The sequence below is a fragment of the Zalophus californianus genome, chromosome 10 (genome assembly GCF_009762305.2).
Source record: "Zalophus californianus isolate mZalCal1 chromosome 10, mZalCal1.pri.v2, whole genome shotgun sequence".
Lineage (NCBI taxonomy): Eukaryota > Metazoa > Chordata > Mammalia > Carnivora > Otariidae > Zalophus > Zalophus californianus.
In genome coordinates, this window is record NC_045604.1 from 54,776,043 (window position 1) to 54,801,336 (window position 25,294).

Consider the following 25,294-nt stretch of genomic DNA (forward strand, 5'->3'; position numbering starts at 1 on the left):
GATAAGCACCTCAGAAAAGAAACTGCAAACACCAAACACTGTGCATAACATTTTTGGAATTTATGAATATCCTGATACCCATCTGTGGGCCCATTAAAGGTTAAGAACCCCTGCCTAAAGAAAAAATGTGGTATGTTTCTGGATTCTTGGTTTTCAAAGTGGGGTGTGTACATGCTAGGGGTACACATGATGATCCATGGAACACTGAGGGAATAAAAAAAGTAATGGAACTCCTATTACTGCTTTCAAAATGTCATCCTTCTGAAGTTTTTATACTTGTTTATATTTTTAACGTACACAAGATGTTAGCATAGCAACACATGGATAAAATTCATCAATAAGTACAAATAAACCTATGTGGTTGTGTTCGCAGCTACTTTTTTCCATTCAGAGACAGGCCAACTGCTGGAGACCACCAGACAGCCCCAGAGAAGAGACCTTCCGCTCCCCACAAGGACCCTGCCTGCCAAGGAAGCCTCCCCTCACCTGGTCCTTTGTCTTCCCTTCTCGTTCGCGAATGTGGTTGGCAACAATCCTTTCTGTTTCCTCACACAGTCTGGGGAAGTTTGCCAGCTGTTAAGAGAAACAGACCTGAGTGTTAATACTCAAAAAGTTATGTTTCAAAAAAAGAAGCAGAGAGAAATTATTTTGTCTTATAGAAGGTACATATAGCAAATCTGAAAGCAAAAGTAAAATATCCTAAAGAAGAATGGCAGAGGGACAGAAGGGGGACCACAAACTATAATCAAAATAACTACGTTATCTGAGAGGAAACACTTTAAAACCAGTAGAGAAATTCCCTGAAAACAACAACAACAACAACAACAACAACAAATCCAGAAACCCAAATACCATCTACTACTATGCTCTACAGAGTTGGCACTTAATAAAGTTCAAAGATAAAGAAGATGGAAATGAGCATGAAAAGGAGAATAATAACTCACATTTATAGAGTACTTACCATGTGCTGTGTGCTAAATACCTCATGAATTATCTCATTCAAAATTCACAATAATCATAAAAGATAGATTCTATTATTAACCCCATTTTATAAAGGAAAAAAGTGAAACAGAGAAGTTAAGTGACTGGCCTAAGAGTAAACAGCTCAGAATTGGTGGGTCCAGGATTCCAACCCAAGTCCTCAGACTCCAGGGCCCATTATCTTCTCCACTACTCTTTGAGAATGATTCATTCCATGAACCACAGAGATATTTTTTTAATTCCTTCCTAACAGATGTGTTTGTGTGTACACAAATAACTCATTTCAATCATTCATCCCATCTAAATTATGCAGGTAATTGTCAAAAATTTAATTTACAAAAGGGAATGAATTAATCATAGTTGTTTTCAATGTAAGGAAGAAGAATGGGATGTTATGAGGATGTTTAAGGAGGCCTGTCCTAGAAGGACTTCGTCAGGTAAAGTTGTGTAGGAACAGTGGTGGGGAAAATGAAGCTCTCCAAGCATAAGAATGTGTGTGAAGGCAATGCAGGACAGGGACAATGAATGGTAAAAGAAATAAAGGAAGATCAGAGCAGAGAGTGAGGAAGATGATCCGATGGCGAAGCTAGAAAGATAAACAGGGATCATATCAGGGGGATCCTTGCAGACCTGCTATGAATTTTGGCTCCTGAAGCAATTCAGATGGGAAATGATGGTGAGTTGGCCTGGGATGGCAGGAATAGAATGGAGAGAAGGGTGCAAATTCATGGCTTAGGACAGGCCAAAGGTTAATTCCAATTCTTATTTAAAGCACTTGCAAAAAAAAAAAAAAAGCACTTGCAAATTAATAAAAATAATACTAATATAAAAACAGGCAAGGTAAACAAGGGCAAAAATGAACTATTGGGACGTCATAAAGATAAATAGCTTTTGCACAGCAAAGGAAACAGTCAACAAAACTAAGAGGCAATCCACAGAATGAGAGAAGATATTTGCAAATGACATATCAGATAAAGGGCTTGTATTGAAAATCTATAAAGAACTTATCAAACTCAACACCCAAGGAACAAATAATCCAATCAAGAAATGGGCAGAAGACATGAACAGACATTTCTGCAAAGAAGACATCCAAATGACCAACAGACACAGGAAAAAGGGCTCAACATCACTCGGCATCAGGGAAATACAAATCAAAACCACAATGAGATACCACCTCACACCAGTCAGAATGTCTAAAATTAACAAGTCAGGAAACGACCGATGTTGGCGGGATGCGGAGAAAGGGGAACCCTCCTACACTGTTGGTGGGAATGCAAGCTGGTGCAACCACTCTGGAAAACAGTATGGAGGTTCCTCAAAAAGTTGAAAATAGAGCTACCCTATGACCCAGCAACTGCACTACTGGGTATTTACCCCAAAGATACAAATGTAGTGATCCGAAGGGGCATGTGCACCCCAATGTTTATAGCAGCAATGTCCACAATAGCCAAACTATGGAAAGAGCCTAGATGTTAACAATGAATCATGGAACGCTACATCAAAAACTAATGATGTGATGTATGGTGATTAACATAACAATAAAAAATTTTTTAAAAAGAGCCTAGATGTTCAGCAACAGATGAATGGATAAAGAAGACAAGGTAGCAATACACAATGGAATATTAGGCAGCCATCAGAAAATGAAATCTTGCCATTTGCAATGACGTGGATGGAACTAGAGGGCATTATGCTAAGCGAAATAAGTCAGAGAAAGACAATTATCATATGATCTCACTGATATGTGAAATTTCAGAAACAAGGCAGAGGATCATAGGGGAAGAGAGGAAAAAAATGAAACAAAACAAAACCAAAGAGGGAGATAAAACATAAGAGATTCTTTTTTTTTTTTTTTAACATAAGAGATTCTTAATCTCAGTAAACAAACTGAGGGTTGCTGGAGTGGAGGGTGGCGGGAGGGATGGGGTGGCTGGGTGATGGACATTGGGGATGGTATGTGTTGTGGGGAGTGCTGTGTATTGTGTAAGACTGATGAATCACAGACCTGTACCCCTGAAACAAATAATACATTATATGTTAATTAAAAAAACAGGCAAAGAATATGATTTTATTAAAAAAGAAATTTAATGATCAATAAGCAGAAGAAAAATATTAAACTGCACAAATGATCCAAGTAATGCAAAGAAAGATAATAACTATCATGTTGTCAAATTGCTTTAATTATTTTTATAATCCTTAATACAGATGCAGGTATACCAAAACTAGCACAGTTTAAACTTGCTAAAGTAGTGACAATGAGAATAATCTTTCTGGAAAGCAACTTGGCAATATGTATCAAAAAATCTCAAAGCCATCCATTTATATACCTGTTGACCTAATTATTTCACAGGATTCTGAGATAAAATAATAAGGACATTCATCACAGCATTACTTGGAATAGCAATAATAAGACGAATAAACAAAACTCTTTAAACCACTTAAGTCTCTAACTCTAATAATATTAAATAAGGTAGACCCACTTATGGGATATAATTGGCCACTCCAAATAATATTCAATACCTAATTTTTTATCCTATCCAATTCCTAAATATTATCTAATAACATGGCAAAGTGTTTATAATATGACACTAAGTGAAGAAAATCAGGCTACTAATTATATAATGTGATTACACACAAGCATACACATACATACACATAGTCACAGGCCACCATATACCCTTGATATCCTTCAAGGACACAGCCCGAGACCTAACAAATCTTAAAATTCTTGAGTAATATTGTAGCACCTAATATTCTCCTAACTTTAAGCAACTAGAACTAGGCCTCCCTGAGCCATGGCTGCTCCATGGTCAAACAAGGTCACTGTACACACCAACTTTATAGTATACATGATGCACACAGTGTCTTAGCTAGACAATAAACTGCAATTCTTCATGGAACCATCATAGTCACAAATCACAAATAAATATTAAACCTCCTGAAGCTGCAAATCTACTGTCTGTACACAGAAAAAGATCTACACAAATACTACAAAATGTTAATAGGCATAACTTCTTTGAATGATGGGATTATGCATAATTTGCTTTTTTTTCTATATACATCCCTATATTCTCCAAATTTTTCTACAGTGACCATAGAGTACTTGTATAACATCATAATAAAAGCATAGAAACCTGGCTGCCTTGGTTACCTCAAAAATCACAGCCCAGTGTCTATTCATGAGATCACCAAACCATTACCCTGTTACTGAGACCCCAAGCTGAATCCTGAGATGTATGCTCATTTGGGAGCTTATTTCATGAATAACTGCAGGATACAAATGGAACTTCCACTTCAAGTTTTGGAAGCATTCTCCAAGAAAAGTTCTATCATCCCAGAAGCCCTTTTATACTCTGAGAGTATTGTAAGTTATTTTTTGTGAGGCCTGTAAAAAGTTTTAAATGTAGAAGAGATACTCAATCAATACCAGTTGTTCTTCCTGACTAGTGCAAACCTGGGTGGTATATCTGACCGTAACCACTAGCCTGCCCTAGGCCACCAGAGTAACTGCTGTCTCTCCTCTGTGCTCAGGGCATCCCAAGCTAACAATGCACCCTTGCTTTTTGACAATAGCCACACAAATATAGAATCGTACTCCTGTAGAAAAGTGGCTACACAGCAATAGTGGTCTACTGAGGAGGACAGGCATGCCTTCAACAGCATTTAGAAAATGGATGATAGCAGAAGGTTATTTTTAAAACACCAAATAGTGGCACTATAAATATTTATTCAGAAAAAAAGTATTTGATAATTGAAGGACCCCAGGCTAGTACGCAGCCATCATGAAGTCAGAGAAAGGCCGAAATGGCAAGAATATCCCAAGAAGTAGAATCACCCAAGAACCCTCCCATCTCCTGGCCTTGACAGGAGGATTGATCTTGTGTGCGTGCGTGCGTGCGTGCGTGTGTGTGTGTGTGTGTGTGTGTGTCTCCTAACCTTTCCAAGCTTACTATCCATGGGCTTAATTTCACCAGGAAAGGAGCCCACCAGAGCTATAACTTTGTACCTATAATTGAGACAACTGGAAAGTAAATGAGTCTAAATTCTAAGTGGAACAAAAGGGAAAGAGAAGACGCTGGAAGAGGCCCCCCCATGGAAGCAAACGAAGAGAAATACTGAAGGGGACACTGAGAAGTTCAGGGCCTAGGCATTGCTGAAAGGCAGTAATGCAGCTGGTATGGCTTCTATCTAGCTGGTTGGTCTGGAAAAACTATAGAAGTGTTTAGAACCAAAATGTTGGCTTGAATTGCTGGCTCTCAAATGCAACACTCCAGTCCCAATTCTTCTCACAATATATATAAGAAGAAGGCAAACATCCCACTCACATTCTGAATTATTTTGATCAGGCTTCTTGTCACTCATTTCCTTAGCTCATTCAATGGGAGTTCCTGCTCAGTTTGCATAACCCTTTTCTTTGTTTTAAAAAATACTTGACTCTGGGCACCTGGGTGGCTCAGTCGTTAGGTGTCTGCCTTTGGCTCAGGTCATGATCCTGGGGTCCTGGGATCGAGCCCTGCATTGGGCTCCCTGCTCCATGGGAAGCCTGCTTCTCCCTCTGCCACTCCCCCTGCTTGTGTTCCCTCTCTCGCTGTGCCTCTCTCTGTCAAATAAATAAATAAAATCTTTAAAAAGAAAAAAAATACTTGACTCTGAATGCTCAGTTCAATTCCTTGCCTCTCTTCCTTGTCTCTTTTTTAAGGCACAATCAGTCTCCTCAACTATTTTTAACCATTATAATTTCCAATCTCTTTTGCTCTGAATACCAAATTGAAAGGCTGCAGTTGTTAAGAATATATTTACTTTGTCAAAATCATCAAAATTGTAATCATGTATGCCAAAATAATATTGATCTAGAAGACACCATCGTTAGACATTTATTCCCCTATTAACTATTTAAATATTCTAGAAATTTATTTATATAGAATCAAGGAATTAAGATTTTGCTATTGGTTATATTAATTTTATATTCCCAAATTCATTTCACGACCATCATTCATTTAACAAAGATTCACTGGGCAACTGCCATAAGCCAGCTTGATGCTCAGTTTTTGTCAAACTACCTGATATTAAAAACCAGTCTTGTGGGGCACCTGGGTGGCTCAGTCAGTTAAAGTGGCTGCCTTGGGCTCAGGTCATGATCCCAGGGACCTGGGATCCAGCCCTGTGTCGGGCTCCCTGCTCACCAGACAGTCTGCTTCTCCCTCTCCCTCTGCCTGCCAGGGAAACAAACCATAAGAGAGCCAGGGGCAGGCAGAGGGAGAGGGAGAAGCAGACTCTCTTGTTCTCTCTCTCTGTCAAATAAATAAATAAAATCTTAAAAAAAAAAAAACAGTCTTGAGTGGCAGGTTGACTATACGGATAAATTGTCATACCAGAGAGAAATATTTTATAAAAATCAAGGGAAAATGCAAAAAAATAAATGGCCAAACCTGCTCTGAGAAGGCCTCAGAAGATTTGATGCTGAAATCATGACAGTGAAGCTTCCAGACAGAGCTGGGCATCGACCAAATGACAAATTACTTCTAAAGAGCTTATTGTTAAAATTACACTAAATACGCTTAAGTAATAAGGAATATTCAATGTAGAAAGAATGCAATATATATGATGTTAAGAAGCAAAAACTTAAATATATAATTCCAAGAAAAACTTTTAATTATGGTCTGAGCGAAAGTAGTATCAGATATTTTTTAATACAAAAAATGTTTTAATAAAAGCCAATATTTTAATATTTTGGTGGCACCTCAATATAAAAATTTACTTTTAAGCATGGACCACATTTTTCGCTAGGGGGAAAAAATAACACTTGAATGGCCTTTTCTAGCCAATAAAACAAAAATTATACACTTATAAAAGTTACTAACTATTGATTAATCAGATCATGAGAGCCATGCTATTAGGTTTCTCTTGGAACAAACACAAGATGAGGCAAGATTTCCACACCTTCAAGAGTAACTAGTTCACTGCCTTAAGCAAAGACTCAGGTTATTAGGTACCATCTGTTCATAGTTCCATACCAAACATAAATCGAGAAAATAAACCGGAGACCAGAACAAAATTTTTTTATGCACATGACTTGAGTTGATTGGTTTGGCTAACCTAAAGGTATGGGCTCTGCTTTGATCCAAAAGCCATAAACTTCCCAATGTTGGCCACTCATTACAAACTGAGGAGGAATAATGATTTTACTGCTCATTAAAGCATACAATAATTTTATTCCATTTCTGTGAATTAAAACCTGCCCACAAATCCTAGTAATCCTTTATTTATGTACAGCATAACGCTGGATTCATTCAGGAAATGAGAAAATATTTATTTATTATTATGAAATAATCACATTTATTATGAAAAAAGGGAAAAACAATATTCACATTTACAAAGGTGATCAAAGATGAGAAACAATTCTAATATAAAAAGGTCAAGAAATTGCACAAGGGTAAATGGGAAAATTTTTTATTGAGTGTTCTGTATTTTAGGAGTGGTATGGGAAGTCTCAGAAGACCTAACTGAAGATGGTAGAAGGGGAAGGGAGCCAGGGCCATTGAGGCAGCCTTGGGTAAGTGGTCAGGGAGAGAGAATATGTTAGCCCTCCTTCTCCAAGCAGGCAAATCCCAAATCTCTACACCCTGAATATGTTCTACAAATGGTAGAGTATATGATGGAAGAACATGTATGGTATGTTGGTAGGTTCTCACCATAACATTTCTTCTAAGCAGAGAAATGGGAACTCTAGTGTCAGCTGGCAAATGTTAAGGAATAAAAATAAAATTCCAACCTTGGGTGAAATAAAGCTGAAAGGTAGTCAGAAGAGACAGCCTCACTAAGTAATTCAGAGCCCACCCAAATAGGAGGTCAGCGGTAGGGTTGACACTGTCTCAAAACAACACCTGAAGATAATAATCAGATTTTCATTTCCTTTCTTTCCAAGCTTATCTCTGGTAGACATATTAATGAGCAGTTTAAAAAGAAAAATCAAAACAGAATGTAAAGGGAAAAGTGGAGGCTGGCGCAAATTACAAATTAAGAATTAATTATAAAGACTGTAAATTCTTTAGTGAATTATGAGATGAAAAGGTGAAAATTCTGGAATATTATTCAGCCATTAAAAAGAAGGAAATTCCATCATTGGTGACAATATGGATGGACCTCGAGGGCAGAGGCTAAGTGAGAAACGTCAGGCAGAGAAAGACAAATCTGCATAATCACACTTAAAAGAATCTTCTGGAAACTAAGAAGCAGTAACAACAAGGGAGCTCAGACACTGAGAACAGATTGGTGGTTGCACCTTGGTGAGATGGGTGAAAGGCGTCAAAAGGTACAAACTCAAAGAGTTATAAAATAAGTCCTGGGGGCGTAACCTATGTACAGCATGGTGACCATAGTTAATAATACTGTACTATATATTTGAAAGTTGCTGAGAGTTGATCTTTAAAGTTCTCATCACAAGAAAACATTCTTGTAACTGTGTGTGGTGATGGATGCTAACTAGGCCCGTTGTGGTGATCATTTCACAGTATATGCAAATATTGAATCATTATGTGATACATCTGGAACTAATATGTTATATATAAATTATAGCTCAATAAAAAAAGTGGGGGTCAGGGTTAAAAACAAGTAACAGTAACAAAAAGGTGAAATTCCTATCCCTTAAAAGCCAAGTCCCAGACCTGAATTCCCTATAATGCCCGATGAAAGGTTCAAACTTTAATAATCAGCCTGATTTGAAACCTGAGTTATGTAAGGCATCTATATGCAAAACACAGCACAGTTTGTTAGACTGGACAGCTAGCTGTTAGAGGAGGGGAAATGTGAGTCTTTTTGTATAGAGTAGAAACCACAGCAGATCTATCCAGACCTAAATGAAAGCCCTACTTGAGCAGGATGCTTTGCAGCTATTCTCCTACAGACTTTCATGGAAGGTAATCAAGTGGCTACTTCAGTCAAACTGATCATCACCTGCCACATCAATGAGACATGATTCATTTATCCTTTCAAGTACTCATACAATAATTACCATTGAAAATCTGGCTGTTTTAGGGTTGTGAATACAGTGTTGAACAAATCAAGTCCTTACTCCCGTGGAGCTTATATTCTCCAAGTCCCTTTATTGTCCAATAAGAAAAACAAAAGACATACATAGTTTAATTCATGTGGTCATATGTGCCACAAAGAAAGACAAAGTTTGGTAAGTAGATGAAGAGTGATGTGTGTGTGTGTATGTGTATGTGTGTGTGTATGTGTGTTTGAAAGGAGGCATGTATAACTGTAGACAGAAAAGTCATAGAAAGACTCTGATTAGGTGGCATTTGAGGAAAGACTTGAAAAGAAGCAAGGATGTGATCCACACAAATACCTTGAGGCAGGGCATTTCCAACATTGAGAATGAGAAGGACAAAGGCCCTGCCATCTTCTCTCCTTGACCTGTTGAAGAAACAAGGAGACCAGTGTCGCTGGAATGGACCAAGGGGAAAGTGGGAAGAGCCTAGAGATGAGAAGGAATAAAATCATGTAGGACCTTAAAAGCCAAGCTAAGGACTTTAGAGTCACTTGAATAGTATGTGTACTCAGAGCAAGATATTTATTCACTTAACATGCCACAGAATTCAGCATTTCTTCTAACAGCACTTTTTAATGAAAAATTTTCCTTGTATTTCTAACAGCCAACTAAGGAATCTTTTCTATTTCCTTGCAAAGCTTTTTTTTTTCCTTTTTCTGAGCAGGGTAAAAAAAAAAAAATCAATTAATTGGTATGATGGCAATCCAAGAATGTGGTTTCCCAAGAGGCCAATAAATGGCACAGTTGCTAAACTGTGGTTTAAAAAACAAGATGTTCCTCTCAGTGCTTCCTGAAAGAACCTCAGGACCCTGCAACGGTACACTGGAGAACTGGGGGTAAAGAAAAGCAGCTGAGAGCCGATGCCCATCACAAAAATTCTGAAATTGACATTTCCCTGGAGTGAAGCCAAACAGCTCATAAAGCTCTAATGTTCTTGTCTTGTCCCCCAGTGCCCCAGACACAACAGTGAGAAAATATCCGAGAAGATTGCATTTCCCCAGCTTAGAAGTCTAGCTTTGTGTTTTGTTACTTGAACAAACATAAATCCCATGTTTTTCACTGAGGTTTATTTATGTGGCTTAAGGGGAAAAAATTAAATATTTTACACATAAGACACTCAACATGAGAAATATTGTAAATGAAAATACTGTTTTAAGAATATACGTGCATATGTATATATATATTCACAATACAGCTAGGGTAACTATGCCCTTCAGATTGCCTGGGGCAGTCTCACTTTCCTTCTACTATTCCCGTGAATTTATGAATAGCTCCCACTTTCAATCTCAAAAGAGTCCTATTTTGGATGATAAATTACATAATCACGTTATCTATGGCTCATGTGCAAAAGGGGTCAAGTAATAAAGTCCTGGTATAATCAACTTTAATTAAGATTATTTTGCTTTGCAAAAGATTTTAATTAGACCAGTTTTAAAGTAAAAGAACTTGGAGGTAGACATAATGAGGGCAAAAGTCAAGAACAAAATGAGAAATAAGGAAAATTAAAGAAAACCTGATCAAATTTTATTATTTTAAAAGGAATGACCAAAATATTCTTTTAAAACCAAGTACAGATTTCTTTAGCATCAGGGTAACTTTAGAATATCTAAATTGTTAAAAAGTATTTATAGAATGCCTCTGCTGTAGGGTTAGTCATTACATTAGATGCCAAGAATAAAAAGATAAAAGACACAGCTTTTTTTTTTTAAAGGAGCTTACAATCAACAAGAGGAGACATCCAGCTAAATAAATAAATTACAAACAAACCACAATGTAGGACCATAAATGCTGTGATAGAAGTAAACACAGGGTGCCAACTAAAGCACTGAAAAGGGAGTAAGGAGAGAGATTAGGAGAGGACTCACAGAGGCCCTCTAGGAAGATTTCTTAGGTAAATGATGATGATTGAGCTGGATCATAAAAAATGAAAGGGCAGGTGAAGACCAGAGGAGAAGGAGACATTCGAAACAAAGAGAATCACGTGTGTGAATGGTAAAGGCATGAAAATTCCACGAGGATGGCGCAAATCACTTGGAATGGCTGAAAAAAGCACAAAGTGACAATAGATGGAGCTAAAGAAGTATATTCAGGGATCACATCTGAAACTAAAAGCAACTGTAAATGATTTGTACCTTATTCTCAAGATACGAGAAGCCACTGCACAATTTTGAGGGAACAGGCAAAATACATGTCCATATTTTAGAAGGGCCACTTTGACAGCCGTGGGGAGGATGAATTTGATGGTGGCTAGACTGGAGGTAGAAAGATCAGTTAGGAGGCCGCTGGAGTAGTTTAGTTAAAAAACAAAAACAAAAAAACTGTTCAGGGCCATAAGTTAGGAGAGAGTAATGGCAGTAGACTGTGGAGTAGACCATTTTAGTAAAGAGGCTTGAGCTGGAGCTATGGATTTGGGAACCAACAACCTTTTAAGCTGTAGCTCAGCTATGGCAAATATGATCTGGCAGGGAGAAAGGACAATAAGGAAGAGAAGAAACCAGGAGCAAGCTCTGTGCGACTCTGGTGTTCAGAGGCAGGAAAGGTAGATAAACTCTTAAAGGAGACGGAGGAGGGATCATGAGAAAGATGGAAGAGAAGCCATGAGAGGGGGTGTCAGCTTCAAAAAGAAAGTGGTCTACAGCATCAGGAATGAGTACGCATTACATTGGGCAATCAGGTCTCTGGTCGACCTGTACCATAATTACTCAATAGAGTAGTGGCATGGAAGCCACATTTCAGAGAGTTACGAGTTAACTGGAGATAAGAAAATAAAGACAGCAAGTGTAAACTACTTTTCTCCCAAAAAGGTTTCACATGAAGAAAAGGAGAAGAATAAGGTAGTAGATAGGTTTTTGTTATTGTTGCTACTGCTTTTAAGTTAGGAGAGATTTTTTTTTTAATGTGATGGACAAAGTGACAATTTAAAAATAGAAGAATCTAAAGAATAAGTTCCTTAAGACGGTAAGAGTACATATAGGAGCCCAGCCCCAGTCAGGGAAACCACCTCAACAGGGACAGAGGGAAGGAGGAGCAGGGTTGGGGATATCAGTAAGATTGGAAAATTATTGTTCTCATTTATGGCCCCTATTTTCTCTGTGAAATCATTACTTAAAATAAGAATGAAATTGTTAAGCAGAGAGTAGTTATAGGGAGAGCAAAAGAGAGAGAACTGGAAGGGTAAGAGCTTGTGACAGAATATTAAGCATAGGTAAGGAACTTCCCTCACTTTCTCCTCCACAGCACCCTTCACACCTCACTGATAAAGTAGGAACTCTCATCAACACTTCTGCCCTCTTGGGGAAGTCCTATGGAAGAAACTTATATTCTTTTCTCCAGCTCACAGAAAAAAGGGCGGGGGGGGGGGGAAGACATGTTGACTAGTAACATGGTGAGAACCTGACATGCATCAGAACTGAGCTCTTTGTTGGGTAGGGTGGGCACATTAAGTTACTGCTCACATGTGGCTCTCTTTTACTGGTTTACATTCCCGCTGATGTAAGGCAAAATACTCTGTATTTCTTATGGGTGCACATCTAACTCTCTCCACCACTGTTGGCTTTAAGGTTTACTGTTGGAAGGGGAAGTAACAGGAGGCTCCCACTTGAGCAGCAAGTCCCTGACACACTTTCCAATCTAAATTTATCAGCAGCAAACTGGATACTAAATTTCAATCCTCCTCTAAGCTTTTCTCCTGATTTTCTAATTTAAAACCTAAAGAAGTTACAGGGGTGATCAGCATTCTGAAAAACTTAGATATATAGTTTCAATTTCTGAAGGGGGGCGGAGCAAGATGGTGGAGGAGTAGGAGAACTGGATTTCATCTGGTCTCAGGAATTCAGCTGAATAGGGATCAAACCATTCTGAAAACCTACGAACTCAACAGGAGATCAAAGAAAAGAATAGCAACAACTCTCTGAACAGAAAAGCGACCGCTTTCTGGAAGGTAGGACGTGAGGAGAAGTGAATCCGAGGCAATATTCAGGAGGATAGATGGTGGGGGCCTCCGTCCGCCGCTTCTGGCAAGTGATAGAGCCCCAGAGCACAAATTGGAACTTTTAGAAGTCGGCTCTGCTGAGGGACGTCGCTCCAGTGGCTAAGCTGGGGGTGGAACCCTTGCTGGGACAGTGTAGTCTCAGGACCCTCGGGGTCACAGAAAGACCAGGGGTGCCTGACTGCGGCAGAGCTCCCAGGTATCAGAGCAGGGAAGCCGGCTGCAGAGACGGAGCCGAGGCGCGAGCTCTCAGCTCAGGGTGGCCATAAACTGTGATCCACGGCCCAGTCGGGCCACTGCTCCTCCAGCAGGGACCCAACAAGAGGCAGATCCGGGGAGACTCCCCTTCCTCCCCTGAGAGGAGCAGCGCGGGAGCGCACCGCAGGGATCTGCTGGGTTTGGAGACTCCACACGGGGTCAGGTGCCAGAGACAGAAACGCTCGGTCACAGGCCGGGTGGGCACAGTGTGGCTGGAGTCCAGGGAGACGAGAGTGATTGACTGCTTTTCTCTGGGAGCACACTGAGAAGCGGGGCCCCGAGGTCTCGGCTCCTCTGGGGCAGAGATTGGGAGGCCGCCATTTTCACTCTCATCCTCCAAAGCTGTACGGAAAGTTTGCAGGGAACAAAAGATTCAGAGAGCAAACCCGAGCAGATTACTTAGCTCGCAGGGACAAGGGCAGGGCAATTCCGCCTCCAGCAAAGACATCTGGGAACCATGGCAACAGGCCCCTCCCCCAGAAGATCAGCAAGAACAGCCAGCCAAGACACAGTTTACCAATCAATGAGAACGGAAGAACTCCAGCGCTAGGGGAATACTGCACATAGAATTCATGGCTTTTTTACCATGATTCACTAGTCTTTCAAACTTAATTTCTTTAACTCTCTTTATTTTTTTTTGAATTTTTCTTTTTCCCCTTCCCAGCTAATATCTTACCAATCCCTTTTTTAAAAAAAATTTTTATTTTTCATTTTTAGAGTCATACTCTATCCCTTCATAGTAGTTACCCTTATTTTTGGCATATATATTTAAGTTGTTCTCTCTTTAAAATTTTGAGATACAGTTCCTTCTAATAGATCAAAATATACCCTAAATCTCTAGTGTATGGCTTTGTTCTACTCTCCTGCCTGATCGCATTCTCTCCCCCTTTTTTCTTTCTTTTTTTTTTTTAAATCCTCTTCTTTCTTTTTTCAAACAACTTATCTAATCAATTCCTTTTATAAAATTTTTTATAATTTTCATCTTTCCAGTCATATTCCATCCCTTCATCGTATCAACCCTTATTTTGTACATATATAAGTCTTTCTTTCTTAAAAATTTTGGGAGGCACTTTCTTCTAACAGACCAAAATGCACCCAAAATCTACTGTGTGGCACTGATCTATGCACCAGCCTGATCATATTTGATCATATTCTGTTTTTTTTTGTTTTGTTCTGTTTTTGTTTGTTTTTATCTATAGTTTTTCTTTTTCTTTTTTTCTCTTTTTTCTTTCTTTCGCTTTCTTTTCCCCTGGTTTCAGGTCTTTTCTGATTTGTTTAGAGTATATTTTCTGGGGACGTTGTTACCCTGTTAGCATTTTGTTCTCTCATTCATCTATTCTCCTCTGGACAAAATGACAAGATGGAAAAAATCACCTCAACGAAAAGAACAAGAGGTAGTACCGTCTGCCAGGGACCTACTCAATACGGACATTAGTATGATGTCGGACCTAGAGTTCAGAATGATGATTTTAAAGATACTAGCTGGGCTTCAAAAAAGCATGGAAGTTATTAGAGAAAACCTTTCTGGAGAAATAAAAGAATTAAATCTAACCAAGTTGAAATCAAAAAGTCTATTAATGAGGTGCAATCAAAAATTGGGGCACTAACCGCTAGGATAAATGAGGCAGAAGAGAGAATCAGCGATATAGAAGACCAAATGATGGAAAATAAAGAAGTAAGAAAAAGAGAGATAAACAAGTACTGGATCGCGAGGGCAGAATTCGAGAGATAAGCGATATGATAAGACGAAACAACATTAGAATAATTGGGATCCCAGAAGAAGAAGAAAGAGAGAGAGGGGCAGAAGGTATATTGGAGCAAATTATAGCAGAGAACTTCCCTAATGTGGGGAAGGAAACAGGCATCAAAATCCAGGAGGAACAGAGAACACCTCTCAAAATCAATAAAAATAGGTCAACACCTCGACATCTAATAGTAAAGCTTAGGAGTCTCAGAGACAAAGAGAAAATCCTGAAAGCACCTCAGGAGAAGAGATGTGTAACCTATAATGGTAGAAACATTAGATTGGCAACAGACCTATCCACAGAGACCTGGCAGGCCAGAAAGGACTGGCATGATATCTTCAGAGCACTAAACGAGAAAAATATGCAGCCAAGAATACTATATCCAGCTAGGCTGTCATTGAAAATAGAAGGAGCGATAAAAGGCTTCCAGGACAAACAAAAACTAAAGGAATTTACAAACACAAAACCAGCCCTACAAGAAATATTAAAAGGGGTCCTCTAAGCAAAGAGAGAGCCTAAAAGCAGCATAGTTCAGAAAGGAACACAGACAATATACAGTCACAGTCACCTTACAAGCAATACAATGGCACTAAATTCATACCTTTCAATAGTTACCCTGAATGTAAATGGGCTCAATGCCCCAATCAAAAGACAGAGGCTATCAGATTGGATTAAAAAACAAGACCCATCAATATGCTGTCTGCAAGAGACTCATTTTAGACCCAAAGACACCCCCACATTGAAAGTGAGGAGGTGGAAAACCATTTACCATGCTAATGGACACCAAAAGAAAGCTGGGGTGGCAATCCTTATATCAGACAAATTAGATTTTAAAACAAAGACTGTAATAAGAGATGAAGAAGGACACTATATCCTACTTAAAGGGTCTATCCAACAAGAAGATCTAACAATTGTAAATATCTATGCCCCTAACATGGGAGCAGCCAATTTTATAAGGAAATTAATAACAAAATCAAAGAAACACATTGACAACAATACAATAATAGTGGGGAACTTTAACATCCCCCTCACTGAAATGGACAGATCATCAAAGCAAAAGATCAACAAGGAAATAAAGACTTTAAAGGACACACTGGACCAAATGGACTTCACAGACATATTCAGAACATTCCATCCCAAAGCAACAGAATAGACATTCTTCTCTAGTGCCCATGGAACATTCTCTAGAATAGATCACATCCTAGGTCACAAATCAGGTCTCAACCAGTACCAAGAGATTGGGATTATTCCCTGCATATTTTCACACCACAATGCTTTGAAACTAGAACTCAATCACAAGAGGGAAGTCAGAAAGAACTCAAATACAGGGAGGCTAAAGAGCATCCTACTAAACAATGAATGGGTCAACCAGGAAATTAAAGAAGAATTTAAAAAATTCATGGAAACCAATGAAAATGAAAACACAACTGTTCAAAATCTTTGGGATACAGCAAAGGCAGTCCTCAGAGAAAAGTATATAGCAATCCAAGCCTTTCTCAAGAAACAAGAAAGGTCTCAAATACAGAACCTAACCCTACACCTAAAGGAGCTGGAGAAAAAACAGCAAATAAAGCCTAAACCCAGCAGGAGAAGAGAAATCATAAAGATCAGAGCAGAAATCAATGAACTAGAAACCAAAAGAACAGTAGAACAGATCAACGAAACTTGGAGCTGGTTCTTTGAAAGAATTAACAAGATTGATAAACTCCTGGCCAGACTTATCAAAAAGAAAAGAGAAATGACCCAAATCAACAAAATCATGAATGAAAGAGGAGAGATCACAAGCAACACCAAAGAAATACAAACAATTATAAGAACATATTATGAGCAACTCTATGCCAGCAATTTAGATAACCTGGAAGAAAGGGATGCATTCCTAGAGCTGTATCAACTACTAAAATTGAACCAGGAAGAAATAGAAAACCTGAACAGACCTATAACCACTAAGGAAATTGAAGCAGTCATCAAAAATCTCCCAACAAACAAGAGCCCAGGGCCAGATGGCTTCCCAGGGGAATTCTACCAAACATTTCAAGAAGAATTAATACCTATTCTCCTGAAACTGTTCCAAAGATTAGAAACGGAAGGAAAACTTCCAAACTCGTTTTATGAGGCCACCATTACCTTGACCCCAGAACCACACAAAGACCCCATCAAAAAGGAGAATTACAGACCAATATTCTTGATGAACATGGATGCAAAAATTCTCACCAAAATACTAGCCAATAGGATCCAACAGTACATTAAAGGCATTATTCACCACGACCAAGGGGGATTTATCCCTGGGCTGCAAAGTTGGTTCAACATCCGCAAATCAATCAACATGATACAATACATTAACAAAAGAAAGAACAAGAATCATATGATCCTCTCAATAGATGCAGAAAAAGCATTTGACAAAGTACAGCATCCTTTCTTGATCAAAACTCTTCAGAGTATAGGGATAGAGGTTACATACTCAATATCATAAAAGCCATCTATGAAAAACCTATAGCGAATATCATTCTCAATGGGGAAAAACTGAGAGGTTTCCCCCCAAGGTCAGGAACGCGGCAGGGATGTCCACTATCACCACTGCTATTCAACATAGTATTAGAAGTCCTAGCCACAGCAATCAGACAACAAAAAGAAATCAAAGGCATCCAAATCGGCAAAGAAGAAGTCAAACTCTCACTTTTGCAGATGATATGATACTTTATGTGTAAAACCCAAAAGACTCCACCCCAAAACTGCTAGAACTCATACAGGAATTCAGTCAAGTAGCAGGATATAAAATCAATACACAGAAATCAGTGGCATTCCTATACACCAACAACCAGACAGAAGAGAGAGAAATTAAGGAGTCAATCCCATTTACAATTGCACCCAAAACCATAAGATACCTAGGAATAAATCTAACCAAAGAGGCAAAGGATCTGTACTCAGAAAACTATAAAATACTCATGAAAGAAATTGAAGAAGACACAAAGAAATGGAAAAACGTTCCATGCTCATGGATTGGAAGAACAAATATTGTGAAGATGTTAATGCTACCTAGAGCCATCTACACATTCAATGCAATCCCTATCAAAATACCATTGACATTTTTCACAGAGCTGGAACAAATAATCCTAAAATTTGTATGGAACCAGGAAAGACCCCGAATAGCCAGAGGAACTTTGAAAAAGAAAAGCAAAGCTGGTGGCATCACAATTCTGGACTTCCAGCTCTATTACAAAGCTGTCATCATCAGGACAGTATGGTACTGGCACAAAAACAGACACATAGATCAATGGAACAGAACAGAGGGCCCAGAAATGGACCCTCAACTCTACGGTCAACTAATCTTCGACAAAGCAGGAAAGAATGTCCAATGGAAAAAAGACAGTCTCTTCAACAGATGGTGCTGGGAAAATTGGACAGCCACATGCAGAAGAATGAAACTGGACCATTTCCTTACACCACACACAAAAATAGACTCCAAATGGTTGAAAGACCTAAATGTGAGACAGGAGTCCATCAAAATCCTAAAGGAGAACACAGGCAGCAACCTCTTCGACCTCAGCCGCAGCAACTTCTTCCTAGAAACATCGCCAAACGCAAGGGAAGCAAGGGCAAAAATGCACTATTGGGACCTCATCAAGATAAAAAGCTTTTGCACAGCAAAGGAAACAGTCAACAACACCAAAAGACAACCGACAGAATGGGAGAAGATATTTGCAAATGACATAGCAGATAAAGGGCTAGTATCCAAAATCTATAAAGAACTTATCAAACTCAACACCCAAAGAACAAATAATCCAATCAAGAAATGGGCAGAAGACATGAACAGACATTTTTCCAAAGAAGACATCCAAATGGCCAACGGACACATGAAAAAGTGCTCAACATCGCCCGGCATCAGGGAAATCCAAATCAAAACCTCAATGAGATACCACCTCACACCCGTCAGAATGGCTAAAATTAACAAGTCAGGAAACCACAGATGTTGGCAGGATGTGGAGAAAGGGGAACCCTCCTACACTGTTGGTGGGAATGCAAGCTGGTGCAACCACTCTGGAAAACAGTATGGAGGTTCCTCAAAAAGTTGAAAATAGAGCTACCCTATGACCCAGCAATTGCACTACTGGGTATTTACCCCAAAGATGCAAATGTAGGGATCCGAAGGGGTACGTGCACCCCGATGTTTATAGCAGCGATGTCCACAATAGCCAAACTGTGGAAAGGGCCAAGATGTCCATCGACAGATGAATGAATAATGAAGAAGTGGTATATATATACAATGGAATATTATGCAGCCATCACAAGGAATGAGATCTTGCCATTTGCAACGATGTGGATGGAACTGGAGGGTGTTATGCTGAGTGAAATAAGTCAATCAGAGAAAGACATGTATCATATGACCTCACTGTTATGAGGAATCCTTAACCTCAGGAAACAAACTGAGGGTTGCTGGAGTGGGGGTGGGGTGGGAGGGACGGGGTGGCTGGGTGATAGACATTGGGGAGGGTATGTGCTACGGTGAGGGCTGTGAATTGTGCAAGACTGTTGAATCACAGATCTGTACCTCTGAAACAAATAATGCAATATATGTTAAGAAAAAAAAAGATTATAGCAGGAGGGGAAGAATGAAGGGGGGGGAAATCGGAGGGGGAGATGAACCATGAGAGACGATGGACTCTGAAAAACAAACTGAGAGTTCTAGAGGGGAGGAGGTGGGGGGATGGGTTAGCCTGGTGATGGGTTTTAAAGAGGGCACGTTCTGCGTGGAACACTGGGTGTTATATACAAACAATGAATCATGGAACACTACATCAAAAACTAATGATGTAATGTATGGTGATTAACATAACAATAAAAAATTTAAAGAAAAAAAATTTCTGAAGGGTATCCTGGTAGAACATTTGTCAATGATGATAAAGACCACAAGAGGTCATGGCAGTATCATACCAGTGTGGAATGAATGGAGAGACACTGGAGTCAAAGATCTCAAAGAACAGTAGCTACTAGATGCTGGACACGATCTCTACATGGATCTCTACTGAAATCATCCACGTTGAAGGTGAATTTAGGATGAAGAGGAAAAATGTAAGTGAGGTTCTAAATATCCTGACAAATTCAAGGGAGTGACTAGGATGTGATGGTGACAGTGAATAGAAGGGAAAAGCAGAGCTGGTACCACTGGGGCCTTTACTGAAGAATTTTACAGGATGTTGAAGGCATAATGTTTAGAAGCCACAGAAGGAGAAGTGGGCAGATGTCAAGCCTGATGCAGGTCCTTAGATTCTTCAGGTTTGAGCCAATAAGAGAGATGCAGCATAAGCAATAATCTCAGGGAGAAAGCGAGGTTTTAGTTAAGACAATATATACAGTGTTTTCAGAAGGCAGTACAAATATACAACTACCATTGATCCAGAGAGCATAACGGAAAGGGAGGTTCAAAGGGTGGACAGCAAAAGAATAGAAGCCAAAAAGTGTCCAGGAACAAGCTGTCTCTTCCCATGTCATCAGGACTGACTGTTGGTTTTCCTGCAAGTTGAATACAATGGGAAATGATAAAAAAAAAATGATTCATACATACCATAAACAGTCTATATAACTTAAAACATAAATGTACACACATGTGACAATCTTCTGATGTAAGGCCAAGGCCTGTTCTCTGCATATGGATCTGCTGATTGGAGTTATGCGTCTTCTGTCTTACATAAACCACATCCTTCATCTATGATTTCTACTTTGGCTTTCTTTAAAGCAGAGGGAGAACCTGAAGACACTTGTAAAATAATCTGAATGCAGAGCCCATCTAGATTTTTATAACTCTCCCCACCTTCTTTCGGCATTGTCCTGCCTACACCTCGTCAACAGAAAAGCTTTTATAGCTAATGTTTATCAAGTCTTTCCAAAGCTGTGTTTATGGAAACAAAACTCAAAGTCTTTTCTGTGTTTGATCAGTTCATTTGCTCTTCATTTCAACATGATTAAAATAAGAAATACAACTGGCTAAATAGGCTTGAGGACAAGGACAACACAATGGGCTCTTGGGAAAAAGATAGCTTTCCTGGTGGGAACAGAAGCACATGGGCAATCTCAAGGGAAGCTTTTGGCTGGAAACATCTATGTGCTGAGGGTGGTGACCATGTGGCTAACAGAGAAGGCAACAACAGCTAATTCAGCATCACTTCCAAGGTGGCCCATGAGGAGAGCTTTAACTATACAGGTGGAAAGAGTGACCACACACTGAGGTACAGGCAAGGACAAATAGGAATGTGAAGTATTATCGATGGGCTTCGAGTGTTCAAATGGAGAGCTGGTGTAGAGATTGCGGTTTTTTTCTACTCCACGTGCATCCTCTTCCATTTCCTCAGTCCCTTAACTCTTACGGCTTTTCTCATTTGGGAGGAAAGAAACTAGGACATTAAGGAACAAGGTAGAAGAATAATAAGAGGTCTAGAGAAAAAGTCTGAAGCTCCAGGGCCACTTCTGGGCCCCAAGCTATTCCCCTCTTATCTCCTTTTCTTTTAGCATTGGCATCTAGAGATTTAGCTGGCTTTCCTCTTTCACTACTTACATCTTTCTTCATCTGAATTTTTCTGCCAGGTAACTGGAAACCAAATTCATATTCATCTACATTATCTGTCTCTCTTCCCACTGGTTCTTCAGGGAGGTTACTCATAGTAACCATACAGAAAGGGAAGGGTAACAAAACCTACAAAACCAGAACAATCTATACTTTCAAGAAATAAGTACCAGTGTTGAATGCCATGGGGTTAGGCCTGCCCTACCCTAAATATCACCACTAACTCCCTTCTTACAGTTTCTAACACAGGGTATCCCTTTCATGCCCCCATAGAATGGATGGAATCCAGCACAATTCCTCTATGTTCCTCAGTGAGGAGTCCCCCACAGGGGAAATCTCTCCCCCACTACTCTATTTCATAGATTCAACAAATACCACAAAGTAGAGAGTACTGGGTGCTACTAAAATGGCCCTTTATAGACTAGCAACCAGTTCCTGAGCACTTGCTATGGTTAATCAATGTGTTAAGTGCCCCATGGGTTTGAGGCATCATCATGCTTAATTCTCATGGAGGTAGTATTGTTATTATTACCATCTTCTTTTTACAAAGAAATTTAAAAAACTATAAGGGACTAAGTATGATACTCAAGGTGACACAGAAAGTAAGTAGCAGAGCCAGGATTTGAATCTAGGTAATTGGACCTCAGAGCCCGGCGTCTTTATTACTACACTAACTGCTGCTTCCCAAAATGTCCAGGTTCAAATGGAACTCATTTAAAATTTAGAACATTTAAAATTTTTTTTACTGATATACACAATGTCAATGATTCCCTCCCCCGACAATTACCCCATCCATACACCATAAGAAAAATTAGTTGAGGGCATTCGCCTAATTGTTCTAAAGTGATATTTATCTGCCTAAGAAAATAAGGAAAAAACAGCTGACTAAAATATACTCTTTCTGGTTTAAGCAACTCTATTTGGCACTGGGTGATAGAAGACAGTATCCCTGCCCATCTACCATGAAAGCAACTTCCACTCAATACTTTTCACAATCCTTCCCCTAGGGCAAACATACTACCTTTTACAACAAAGTGAGGGGTCAGGGAAAGAGAGGCATGTAGCAGGGTAGGAAAGATGGGTAAACCAAAAAGTTAATTGTTAGAAAGTTAAATAATTCAAACTTACTTTTTTGGTACACTTCTTGACAGTGTTGATTAATTCTTGTATGACCAGATCTACACTCTTCAAGGAAGGTCCTTTCAGCTTTACGATTTGCTTTTTGACTATCGCTTCAAATGCCATGTCTGGAGTAAACAACCCTGTCCTGAATATAAGAAAGAAAGCAGGACATTAGATTTTTTTAAATTAAGTATTATCCAATACTTTTTTCAAAAAGGTTTTAATTGACATGCCACCTAAAGCAAGCATGTAATACCCAAGTTTAAAAGTTACATAGTGATTTATTCTATCAACAGTATCATTTTTTATTACAAATGTACAAATTATGGTATCTTCACTACTACTATTTCATAATGAATTTCATTCTATAGATGATTAGCATTACCTAAAAACAGTTCCCAAAATGTTTTCATGGACTGGAATAATATGACCTCTAACTAATGTTTAACTGTAATTCATCTTATCTCACATCACAGCAGTAAACACCAATGCTACAATAAAAATGGTGTCCTAAATTTCCATTTCTCTGTCTAAAGTATTCCAAAAGCAAGCCCCTCTTTTCCTTCATAGAGCAGAAAATAATCCTCATTTTGTCAACAGTGAAATAGTAGTGTTCCTGACTATGCAATCTATTCTTTCCTGGAGAGATGTATTCTGGTAAGCTCAGTGGTTTCCGGGTGCTAGAGAAAAAGGAAGGTCCTGGGGTGCTAGAGGAAAAGGAAGACAAGTAAGTGGGACTAGCCTGGGACCCAGGATGCCTAAATTGTTAGTTTACAAAAATAACAAATGACAACCAAAATAGCAAGTATCTTTTCACTTGGCTAGAATTAATTCAAATTGGTGTCATAACAATGCTTTTCTCATGCTGGGCAGGAGCTCAGGAAAGCAGGTGTGTGTGTGTGTGTGTGTGTGTGTGTGTGTGTGTGATAAAAAGTGAAAAAATGATTACGTCTAAATAAAAGGCCATTGGAGAAAAGCTACCATAAGAGGGACCATGAACGGGCGCTTGGGTGGCTCAGTTGGTTAAGCCACTGCCTTCGGCTCAGGTCATGATCCCGGAGTCCCGGGATCGAGTCCCGCATCGGACTCCCCCTTCTCTGTGGGGAGCCTGCTTCTCCCTCTGCCTCTGCCTGCCACTCCCCCTGCTTGTGCTCACTCTGTCTCTCTCTCTCTCTATGTCAAATAAATAAATAAAATATTTAAAAAAAAAAAAAGAGGGACCATGAACCCCAAGTATCATCACGCCCAAAGCCCTGCAGATGCCAGATGCTGGTGCTTGACCCTCGCCATCCCCAGGCCCTTCTCCCTCCCTCTTCTCAATTCTCCTTCTTCCATTAACTTCTCCTCCTTCACCACTCAATTCTGCGGTGCTTCTTTGGGGAAATTTCTTCCACAGTTCCCTTACAGCAGCTTTATTCTGGTCCCTTCTAATCATTTACTTTAGCACCCTACACGCACCTCTCTTTCTAACTGTAGTGATCATACTATATTATAACTTGAAGTTTCTCCACATTGGATGCAGAATAAAATCCACACTGTTTGGTCTAACATTAAAAATTTCCCTGCCTGACCCTAATCTTCCGTTCCAGTTATTTGCCTCCTCCCTTTCATGCACCCTATGTTTCAGCCAAACCCAACCATTGGCCTTTCCACAAACACACTCATACTAACGTTTTCTTTCTTTGCCTCTGTCCATGAGGTTCACTTTGCCCTCCCCACACTTTCAGCCTGTCCAAGTCCCACCTGTGCTTCAAAGCCCAGATCAGAAGCAACCACTTCCTCAAGCTCGCCTTCTCCAGTCCTGCCCCTGACAAGGTCTTCCTTCTCTGAACCCCAGCATCCTATTTTGCATTGCAGTGGTCTCAGCATGCATAGTCCCACTACTGCCCTGGTAGAAAGGTCATGACTGCATTTATCTTGTTTGCCCCACAAGGACTGTCTTCCTCCCTTGCTCCTCATTGCCACACAGTGCCTGCCGCACAAAGATGGACCATTAGGTCTGCAGTGGACAAAGATGGCTTCTATTATTCAAATATCTAACAATCAATTGGAAACAAAACTTTTCATATTAAGTGTATTTAAGAGCCGAATAATGCCATGAGTATGTCTTATTCTCAGGACACTGTGCCCTTCTTATCATCTTACAGGCAAATTAATTCCAGAATAATAAATGACAACCAATCTCTTCTTTTGGTATGCATGTAAATCAGAAATCTTCAAAACTGAATTAGTGAGCTCTTGCAGTTGCATTCAACAAAAATGTATATGATAAGAAGTTTTAAAAGCCAAGTAAAAGTACTGTATTTTACTTTTACAGTAAAGTAAGTACATACAAAAATACTTCATGACCCAAAAAATGTGATTTGGTTTCACTGCACTTATCACATTGACATGTTTGAATACTAGTCCCACCCAGCTCAAGAGCAAGACACAGTTTCTATACCAAATGTATCCTAGATTTCAGGGCAACAGAATAGAATTAATAAGGAACTTAGAAATCCTACTGACAGAGAAAAATACTGGATTTGGTTATAGAATGTTTCCTCCCTTTTACTTTGTGAATGCATATTTACCTATCGTATTTGCAACTTGCA

The 25,294-nt window shown here is 39.4% G+C and overlaps 1 protein-coding gene across 8 annotated transcripts in view; it reads right to left on the reverse strand.

Moving 5' to 3' along the window:
- DNM3 (dynamin 3) overlaps nucleotides 1–25,294 on the reverse strand; it is a 585,110-nt gene that overhangs the window by 338,655 nt on the left and 221,161 nt on the right. For all 8 annotated transcript variants that reach the window (XM_027613359.2, XM_027613356.2, XM_027613361.2 and 5 more), the window contains exons 10-11: nucleotides 22,707–22,845; nucleotides 487–573 (exon numbers count right to left, since the gene is read on the reverse strand). In XM_027613359.2, coding sequence (XP_027469160.1) covers nucleotides 487–573; nucleotides 22,707–22,845 — 226 coding nt within the window. The remainder of the gene's footprint in view (nucleotides 1–486; nucleotides 574–22,706; nucleotides 22,846–25,294) is intronic.